This window comes from Scylla paramamosain, chromosome 6 (genome assembly GCF_035594125.1).
Source record: "Scylla paramamosain isolate STU-SP2022 chromosome 6, ASM3559412v1, whole genome shotgun sequence".
NCBI lineage: Eukaryota > Metazoa > Arthropoda > Malacostraca > Decapoda > Portunidae > Scylla > Scylla paramamosain.
The window spans coordinates 33846261-33856996 of record NC_087156.1 but is presented as its reverse complement, the minus strand read 5'-3'; the positions used below and the strand labels follow the sequence as shown (position 1 = coordinate 33856996).

Genomic DNA, 10736 nt, shown 5'->3' with positions numbered 1-10736 from the left:
TATTATTATTATTACTATTATTATTATTATTATTATTATTATTATTATTATTATTATTATTATTATTATTATTATCTTACTTAATAAGAAAAATGACATCAATTAATTGCATAACTAAAGTGTAAATGCCTTTAATTAACATTATCATTATTGTCGTTCTTATTACTTTGTTATTGAGAGAGAGAGAGAGAGAGAGAGAGAGAGAGAGAGAGAGAGAGAGAGAGAGAGAGAGAGAGAGAGAGAGCGTGTGCGAATCTTCAACCCTTCTGCCTTTCGCCCTCCTCATCCAAGGATCCTTGCTTCCCACCTGCCCGCAACCCTACCCCTCTTTTGATGCCAAGCACGGCGGCCTTGTATCACCTCTCTCTCTCTCTCTCTCTCTCTCTCTCTCTCTCTCTCTCTCTCTCTCTCTCTCTCTCTCTCTCTCTCTCTCTCTCTCTCGATCTTATTTTGTGAAGTTTTCTACTTGAAGCGATAAACTGACAATGGCAGTAGTTGTGCTTGAAAGTGTTATGACATTGACGAAAGAACTGGTGATGGTGATGGTGGTAGTGGTGGTGGTGATGGTGGAAGAGCTTAGCTAATTAGCTAATTATTTCTCACCATTCCTCCATCCGCCCACTGAGTGTGTGTGTGTGTGTGTCACCTGACTACAAACCTCAAGAGATGTGTTGTGTGTGTGTGTGTGTGTGATCTGATAATAACCCACAATAGATGTGAGGGGTTTGATGAGGTCGAAGAGCTATGCAAGACTAGTAAGCACCCGGAGCATGCCCGTTCTAAAAGTGGACTAGTTAATGCCTTGGGAGGGATTTCTCAGGCGCTTTTTAGGATTGCTGTGGACAAAGATATACCTGAATTGCGCGAACACTATAACTACTTCATGAATCTTGCTTCTGCTAACAGGCAGGTCATCAATCTCAATAATAAGCATATCACTGTTCTATAAGCGGGTATCAAGGATCTTCTTGAAACATGCTTAACACTCTTCATACTTCGCTCATCGGGGCGTTGTTTCAAATGGATGCTCTAACTGAATTTCTGTTCCTAGATCAATCACTTGACCTTTTTCAAGACTCTCTACACCCAGTTCTTTTCTATAATTCCATTTGAAGTCGGAATCTGCTTGATGCAGGGGAGAGGCACGTAACTGTTTTTCTTTTCTCTGCGGCTGACTTACTCACCACACTTGAGCTGGGACAGCTTGCTTATGCCTTACGACCACTGTTCGATGAAGACAGCATTAAACACTATTACTCACTCTTGGAAGCAGCTCACACTCTTAATGCTGTCGTCATCCACGTTCCTTTTTTTGCTTGAAATGCTTCCTACTCTCGTTCTGGTTGCTGAAGATTTTTCAGTGTATGTCACTGACCAAATGGGGGACTTGCACAGCTACGTGTCGTCATACTCAAACCTGTAATTTTTATGCTTCGCTCTTTGCTTTTCATCCCCTTATTGACAATGTTTGCGAGGTAATACTGACCTATGCAACGACGGACGATGATCCTACAAATATGTTATACTTCCAGAACCTACTTTCCTCTTATGTTTTTGTTGATAAATTGCAAGTTTTATATATGAATAAATTTGATGCTTATTTAAGGAACTCAGAAATAACAAGCTTTTTAAATATGTAGGCACGTACCCCAAGCTTTTCAAGAATGTTACAGTCGCTTGGTTGCAAAGAGGCTACATAATGCATTGAATTTCATAGCCAGTTCTTTCTTCCTTAATTTCTTGAATTTTTTATCAATACCTTTATTGTTATTGTTGTTGTTGTTGTTGTTATTATTATTATTATTATTATTATTATTATTATTATTATTATTATTATTATTATTATTACTATTGTTTTTCATTATTATCATAATTGTTGTTGCTGTTGTTGTTGATGTTGCTGTTAGCACCATTATTGTTTATATATTTGCTTGTTTTTCTTTTGTTATTTATTTTATTTGTTTTGTATTTATTTATCCAGTTACTTTTATTTCATATGTTACTATTATTATTGTTGTTATTATTATTTTTTCTATTATTGTTATTATTATTATTATTATTATTATATTATTATTATTATTATTATTATTATTATTATTATTATTATTATTATTATTATTATTATTATTATTATTATTATTATTTATTCATTTATTTATGTACCCGTTTATTTATCTTTTACATATACTTTTACATTGGGATATACTTTCGAATCATTTATATTCTGATATTGTTCAGAGTTTGCTATCTTGATTTGGTAAGCCTGACTTCTTGCTAGTTAGGAAACATTCTGCCGACAATGATCAAGGGGGTAGCAAGAAAGCCTTTCATTTGATTCCATTTCCATTTATTTATTTATTTATTATTATTATTATTACTATTATTAATATTATTATCATCACCATCATCATCATCATTATTGTTATTGTTGATACTATTATTGTCCTTATTATAATCATAATAATCATTATCTTTATCATGATTATTACCATGATCATTATTTTTAATAATAATAATAATAATAATAATAATAATAATAATAATAATAATAATAATAATATTATTATTATTATTATTATTATTATTATTATTATTATTATTATTATTATTATTATTATTATTATTATTATTACTATTATCATTATTATCGTTATGTTTTATTAATTAATTTATTTATCTATAAGGAAATTCAGAACAAGTTATTCACGAATTTTTTTATCTGATTATGATTTAAGGTATATAATACCCAGGCTTGGTGGTTGGAAATAGGGACTGATGTTGCAATAGCATTGTACGATATATTTAAGTTCTTCTTATACAAGTTATTATGAAATTCTGAACTCATGATTGTCAAGACCGAAGCAACAGTAATAAGTTCAGTGTTGGGTAGTCAAGGGTGAGCGAAGTGAGGCTCTTTTCTCTGCTGCATCCTTTTTATTTATTTATTTTTTTTTTATGGTTTTGAAGATGGACACTAACAATAGCAAAAAAGTTATTACTGATCTATAAAGGATATACCCAGCTTACTTTTACTACTGTCAAAATTAAGATTATAGTAGGGACCGTTCACGGTGTGTGTGTGTGTGTGTGTGTGTGTGTGTGGAAGGGATGGATGCAGAGGTGTTACCTGCGCCATATTTTGCTTGCTTGCTTGACTCATTCCCGAAAAGGAGATTTATGCTCCTCTTTGGAAATCCTAAAATCCTAATTGTACGAATATGGGCTAATTGCTTACTTTGACTCCTAATTTTCATTTACTTTGAATTAAGAATGGAACTTCATTTTCCCTCAGTACATGATATCTACGTAGTTAACTAATGTCCATTCCCGTTTTCAGATTACTGCTAAGGATGGCAAATAATAATCGGTACAAGTTTAATGTATTGTCATATTCAATGGATAAAATTATGGTATAAAAAACATAGGTAATATCAACAAAACAAAAACAAATACAGCCAGACATAGGATACAATAAGATCTATATACTATAATATCTACTTTCCGAAGCTTCACACGAACCGTCATAGCGGTGTGACGGTGGTTGGCTTAGTCTATTTATAATAAACTAATGTGGTTTTGTTTCTTACAACACATTACGTTTGTACCATTACTTCAGGAAGACTGGTCGCTCAGTCTGTAAGAGGAACGATGATGAAACTAAAGTACTATACGTTTGTGCCAAGGTTTGTCAGAGAGAGAGAGAGAGAGAGAGAGAGAGAGAGAGAGAGAGAGAGAGAGAGAGAGAGAGAGAGAGAGAGAGAGAGAGAGAGAGAGACTACGCTTGCTTCTCATACATGGAAGAGTATTGCTGTGATAGAGTTTGAAGTGTCATATTTCCAGGGATGAGCTGTGGGGCACCTTGCACTGCTGGCAGCGGCTGTGCTTCCTGGCCTGGTAACCAATTGTTGACAGAAGACTGAATAGGACAACTTTGTGTTGCATTAATGGCCTGAAAATTTTTTGGGATAACTGTCTCCCACTGCTCTTTCTGCGCCTGAGTCTCAGGCGAATGTTGTTGGCAGTTGCTGCATACAGAATGGTGTTTCTGGAGCTGCAGAGACAGATGGAGTATCTGGTATTGAATCATTTGCTCCATTCGATCCAGACGCTCTTTCAGCATGGTGTCTGTGGTGATTGTGTCCGGCAGCTGTGCCAGGCGGCGATGCAACTGGCGGCGGTCGCGATCATACTTAATTTTGAACGATCTGAATTGCATTGGAAGGGTGTCTTCCTCTTCCATGGTGTTAAATTCTATTTTAGAGTCCTCGTTCCCCAGCATGATTGCCTCCTGCAGTGTCTCGCTGGGAATTGGGTAGGGGCTACTTCGAGACACGCTGTGGCCATTGCTTTTGTTGGGGAACACATCCACTGATTGTGGAATTTTGCAGCGTTGAGTCAGAAGAATACGCAACTGACGAGGGAAGCAGAATAGGCTACGTGCCACCACCATCAGCCGTTCATAAGACACTAAGTATGACACCTGCTTGGACAGCCTTCGGATCTTACCCTGCCGTTTGAGATCCGGAAGATCGTTGACGGCCAGACCGATCAAAAGATTGGTCATGAGGATGCACACCAAGAAGAGGAACGCCACAAGGAACACGCCGCTAAGAGGGTCCAGATCACTGATTAAATTGCTAAACTCGATTTCTCCAATCATCATCATGAGGGTCTTGGTGAAACTTAGAGGCAAGGTGTTGAACTCACTCTTCTTCGGGAACAGCACCATAAAACTCAACGCAAAGCCAATGATGAAACTGGAGAATGCCGCCAAAAACTTGATGATGGAACGAGCGACACGAGTGAACATGAGGACGTAGCTTCCCAGTGACGGGAAGCGACCTAAGAGCATCATGAATTCTACCCAGCTGAAGAACGCTGAGATTGCTGCCGCGTAACGCACTACCTTCGGACTCATCATCGTTTCCGTCATCTCGTCAGTAGATGGCTCTGAACTGTTCTCCCGTGAGGTGTTCATGCTTCGGTAATGTAATGGTAGAGAATCGATGTGTTTGAAGGATGGGAAACAACTAAACAATACAAAAGCAGAACTAGCGAGGGCGATAATCTTTGTGTAAGTTTCCCACTGATACAGGTACTTCTTGAGGTTGGCAAACATAATGACAAGGTCTGGAAACATTATCAAGAGAAACATAGTGACGTGTAAGATCAAGAATACAGTGTAGAAATTGGGGTTTTCCTGCCACTCCCAAAGACTGTTGCCAAACGTCATGACAATAAATATGGTATGGAGCAGCAAGAACAAGAGGTAGAAAAGCACGGTGCAGTAGAAGAAGGGCTTAATTCTGTTCCACTTCAAGAAAAGAAAACTCTCAAGTAGAGGGTGTTTAAGGAGAGCCTCGACGCGGGAGGAGGACAGTTCTGATATCAATGAGCTTTGGATACCTTCTTCTAAGGTTATAACGGAATAGTCAAAAGTTACGCGAAAGTTTGGGTCGTGATGAGGTACGTTGGAAAGGTGGACGTGATTGTCAAACAGCCGCGTGAGGAGCTGCGTCGCAGAGGGGAGCTGTCTCAAGATGACGGAGCAGCGTGTCAGTCCATCCTTGTTCAGCCGCGTCAAGTGGTCACCGTTGGTCAGCAGCAACTCACAGCAATCGATGGAGCCACTCTTCACTGCGTAATGGAAGGGTGCGTAACCATCGTTGTCGCAGCTCGTGACCAGATCTTGTACCTGGCCAGTTTTTAAGATGTGACCAAGACTGGTGGCACAACCCTGGAGACAAGCAGCGTGCAGCAGGGACTGCCTACTTCTTGTGACCACAGTAACGTCAGCCCCGAAGCCTATCAAAGTCTCCACCACGTGGGACAATCGATGGTGGGCAGCAAAGAAGAGTGGACTCTCGCCCTGAAGGTTGACATGATTTATATTTACCCCGGCCTGCACTAACTCTTTCACAAGGTCGTGTATTGTTGCCTCACAGACAGCGTCACATTCGGTCATGAGAGCCATGTGCAGGACGCTGTTCCCCTTACTTTCTTTACTCCTGATCACTTCATTAATCTGTTTTTCTTTCAGAATTTGGCGAACAACCTCAAGGTTGCGGGAGGAAGCGGCCAAATGGAGGACAGAACACAGGTCACTGTCTCTCTGTGCAAGATCTGGGCGGTGCTGAAGCAGGAGGACGGTAGAGGGGAGGTCTCCGCGGCGCACTGCCATGTGCATGGCCGTCTCAATCTTCAGTCCCTTCACTCCAGGCGGGGGCTCACACAAGGCGTTGGGAGAGGCCCCGTACTTTAGTAATGTTTCTACACCTTCGTGCCAAGCATAGAACACCGCTAGGTGCAGTGCTGTTTGTCCCAGGCCTTCCATAGCATCAACCTGCGGAGTGTGATGACCAAATCAACTGTTAATGTCTCAGCGACTCACACACCAAGCATCACGCATTACTAGTATTAAATGCTAACCCCTTCAATGCTTACCTTAGCACCAGCCTGCAGCAGAAAATTAAGCATGTCGAGGCGACGCATGTGACAGGCCATATGGATGGGCAAGGCGCCGGCGTACCTGGTGCTGAGGGCTGTCTCGGGATCATCCATTAATTCGTCCTTTACTTCCTCCACATCACCGCTTTGTATTGCCTGATGGATGGAAGATTAGACATGTTTGCATATGTCAGGAAAATAGCAAAAAAAAAAAAAAAAAAAAAAAATTATATATATATATATATATATATATATATATATATATATATATATATATATATATATATATATATATATATATATATATATATATATATATATATATATATATATATATATATATATATATATATATATATATATATATATACATGGGCCACCTCAGCTCTTAACGACACCAACTAATGAACACACACCATATCATGCCGTAGAAGACTCCTATTGGCTGGTGTGTTCATGAGTTGGTGTCGTAGGAGCTGGGGTGGTCCCCACTGTGACACCAGCAGGAGGAAGCGATTCTTCCTCCCTCTCTTCAAGAGAAGTTGTGATTTTACTTCTTTAATCGTTTTCTAAACTTTTTTTTAGTGTAACGGGCCTAAAGATGGGATTGTATTGTCCCGAAACATAACCAATAAAGGAACGCAGAATCTGCTGTGCATGTACGCTTTCTTCTACATTGTGCAACATATGATTCCGCAAGGACAAGCCCTTCTCCCAAGTATATATATATATATATATATATATATATATATATATATATATATATATATATATATATATATATATATATACTATATATATATATATATATATGGTAAAGGAAAACAATACACACGCCTCCAGATATTCTTGTAAATAACAAAAGAGGCCTTATTAAAATGTTAATAATTTTGTAACAAAAATATTAATTGATTGTGACATGGGAGTTCAAGACTTACCACGAAAATCGGGGGCATAGTCTCCGTGGGTTTGAACTTGTCTTTATCCATTTGTGTGCGAGACATGGCGGCACCATCTTTGACAAGCCTCCAGTCCTGCAGTGTGGCACCCAGTGGTGATGTAGAGGGCAAGAGAGTCAACTCTGCTTGTGCATCAGCCTTGTGCCACCGGAAACACTCAAGAGCTGCGCTACATCTGTAGGACAAACGCAGCACGCCGTTAATGAGTAATGAAATGAAGCACACACACACACACACACACACACACACACACACACACACACACACACACACACACACACACACACACACACACACACACACACACACACACACACACACACACACACACACGTGCTCTGTCGTAGGAAAAAGAAAAAAAATGTTGAACAATATCTAACTTACTGCTTGCCAAAAAATGGCCAGGTCATGAGAGCGCGGTAGTGTTCTTGTAGCAGCCGTAACAAATCACGAGGTGCACACATAATTCTCACCGCAGTATTAGTAAGTATGGCACGATAATCACATCACGACGAGAGAGAACACGAGCAAAATTCTTTATAATTGTAAAATGTTTGTTGAAGCACTCATCTAATGACCATGTAGTTTCTGCAGAAACACGAGCCACGTGTGAGCACTAATGCAAATTTAAGTGTGAATGTTCCTGTGGGTTCAATTGAGCACAGTGAAGGCACGTCTTTCATTGATCGCGTCGATGTAAGTACTAAACATAAATAAGCTTGGAGTGACTGCAGTGGAAATGACGAGAGGTATCTGGGGATTTCCGAACCAGCTGTGCTAAGAGGGAATCTTGCCGAGAGGGTTGTCTTCTGCTACGAGCTATAGCGGAATTGATTTTAGGAAAAACTATGATGAAGACATATCCGAGAAAACTGTGCCTTGCATCATGAGGTTTTTGTTAAGAAGTTACTGCATGTTAGCCGTAGGGGTCACCAAAGGCGCTCGGCCATCTTATCAGTAATATTTAAGATTGATAATACAGTACTCGTAAGTGCAACGTGAATAGTAAAGAAGGCCGTCGTTTTGATACACTGATCATACAGGTACATTATTTTTTGGACAGCTGGATAAGACAGAGTCGCTGATAAAACCTCAGGATGACAAAGTTTTAAGTTTGAATAAAAAAAAAATTACGAGGATGGTCGTTGCGGTAACATGTGCACGAGACAGCAAGTTCTTTTCGAGAGGACGCGAATAGAGCAGAGAAAGTACAATAAACGGTACACCGATTTTTTTCCTTCGAGTGTTGCTTCATTGGAATGCTTCACGTGACCTCAGCTAGGGAGTGAGGACGGTGTGGGTGTGAGTTAAGAAAGGAGGGTGCTTATTTCAAATGTCTGGCTGGTGGGTGAACCGAACGGTGAGTCGCACTTCACAATGTCCCTGCGTAACTCACTCAGTCCTTAGTTATGCATTGCTCCAGCACCGGTCACGGGAAATGAAGTTTGGGAGACCCCGACGGTCATGGAGAGGGTGAAGCAGGAAAGTAAGAAGGAAATATAACTGTATTTGTGTCAAGCGGGTATCCTTCCCTCCCCTCGCCTCCTTGTAACCGATGACGGCAAGAGCAAGAAGGAAATTTCCAGTGTAATTTTTTTTCCCTTGGCACTTGCATAGCCTTACATCACCACCTTGCATCATACTCACACACACACACACACACACACACACACACACACACACACACACACCAATACGATGACGATCGCAGCAAAGATTGTCGCGAACTTTATGATAATATGAAAATTATTTGGTCAAATTATCATTCATGGGAGAGAGAGAGAGAGAGAGAGAGAGAGAGAGAGAGAGAGAGAGAGAGAGAGAGAGAGAGAGAGAGAGAGAGAGAGAGAGAGAGAGAGAGAGAGAGAGAGAGAGAGAGAGAGACTAACCTCCTCATTAATAACACACACACACACACACATACACACACATTTGTTTGGGTCTTGACATCGAGGCACGAGCAAGCATGACATCATGCAGGGAACAACTCAGGGATCATGTAGGTGTGTCTTGCTTCGAGTATTTCCTTCGAGGAAATTGTTGGAACAAAGAATTGTTGCTGACTCAGGAAATAGTGAACGAATGGCTTCAGTGTGGATACTTAATTGCTTCAGAGACAAAACGGATTGACCTTAAGGACATTTCCTACACAAACATAAAGAACGTGCACCAGTCACTGTCCAGTTGTGATTGAACGTTCCCGCACAAAGTCGAGCCGCGTAGTGTTCTCACGAGACAATGGAGTGCGCTGTGACGTCACTTATAGGAAACTATTTCCTCTTGACGTCAAAATTCTGAGAATGGGGACAGCTTCCGCCTTGGTTTCACCCTGTGGGTACTTGTAAGATGAGGCTGGAAGTGTTTTTGCTTGCGACTGTCTCGACTCTGACCGTGTATGTGTGTGGTTAAAACGGAACTTAAGTATTATGGCAAAATAATTGTGTCCATGACATGCGGAAAGCGGAGAGATTCGTTGGGGCGTGAGTGGATGCAGACATTGGTGGACTAAGGACGAGAAGTAGACAACGATTGTAACGCATGGCAGGCCACCTTCAAGGACATGATGAAGGTGGCAACTAATTTATAGAGGAGGAGGAGGAGGAACACACACACACACACACACACACACACACACACACACACACACACCCACACACACACACACACATTCACCATACATTTGGTGTCATCGAGTCATCAGTAAACATCTTCACTAGTATCGCGGGAGGGACGGGCGTGGCAGTGACAGAGGCAGGGACAAAATCAGACATGATTCTTCGCGCATTTTTTGCACCACACGCGTCATGAGAATGTCAAGTGTAGATGAAGTAACGACAGAAGCATACTCTACTTACTTCCTTCTGTTGGCCGCACTACGAGCATTCCCGATGGCTGTGGTTGGACATGGTGAGGCGCTGATCCCTGACTGGAGAAGGCTAGCTTGTGACCCGTTCATTCTCACAGCCTGTAGCTAACTGGGAATTACCGACGGGCGCCGTGTGGTCTGTGAGACTGTCCGCCCCGCCCCTTGTCTCTTGCCCAGCCCACCACCGTACAACTCAAGGAAGCCTAGAGACTTTAAGCTTCCTCGGTACAGCTTCAACAACTGATATTGCTGTTAAGTCACCCACATGCAAAAACTGACGGTAAACTATTTGAGTCACTACATAAATAAATAAATAAATAAATAAAATAAATAAAACGAACTTGACATCTTGTTTCACTGACTTGCTTGTGAGTGTGCCGCCTGCGGCGCAGTACTTACGTCTAAGCAGTCTGACCGTCAGTGCCAGCTGGTGAAAATATGCATCGTGTAGTTGTCAACGGCGC

At 40.9% G+C, this 10736-nt stretch overlaps 1 protein-coding gene across 3 annotated transcripts; it reads right to left on the bottom strand.

Annotated features, from left to right (window-relative positions):
• Positions 1-3370: 3370 nt before the first annotated feature.
• LOC135101633 (transient receptor potential channel pyrexia-like) lies at positions 3371-10736 on the bottom strand. Of its 3 annotated transcripts, none has more exons than XM_064005897.1 (4): positions 10672-10736; positions 7386-7581; positions 6445-6603; positions 3371-6343 (listed from the first exon to the last, which is right to left on the bottom strand). In XM_064005897.1, exons 2-4 carry the CDS (start codon positions 7449-7451, stop codon positions 3776-3778), a joined length of 2793 nt encoding a protein of 930 aa, XP_063861967.1. In that variant the 5' UTR covers positions 7452-7581; positions 10672-10736; the 3' UTR covers positions 3371-3775. The 3 variants fall into 3 exon arrangements, with proteins under 3 accessions (XP_063861967.1, XP_063861965.1, XP_063861966.1); XM_064005895.1 differs by having other exon boundaries at positions 10262-10694; XM_064005896.1 differs by lacking the exon at positions 10672-10736 and adding an exon at positions 7791-7998.

Excerpts from the sequence above, each read along its gene's own strand:
- LOC135101633 (XM_064005895.1), bottom strand. The coding sequence starts at position 10,362 with ATGAACGGGTCACAAGCTAGCCTTCTCCAGTCAGGGATCAGCGCCTCA. Across the intron at positions 6,604-7,385 it reads CTATGCCCCCGATTTTCGTG|GCAATACAAAGCGGTGATGT; the intron begins GTAAGTCTTGAA and ends TCCATCCATCAG. Across the intron at positions 6,344-6,444 it reads TGCTGCAGGCTGGTGCTAAG|GTTGATGCTATGGAAGGCCT; the intron begins GTAAGCATTGAA and ends CACACTCCGCAG.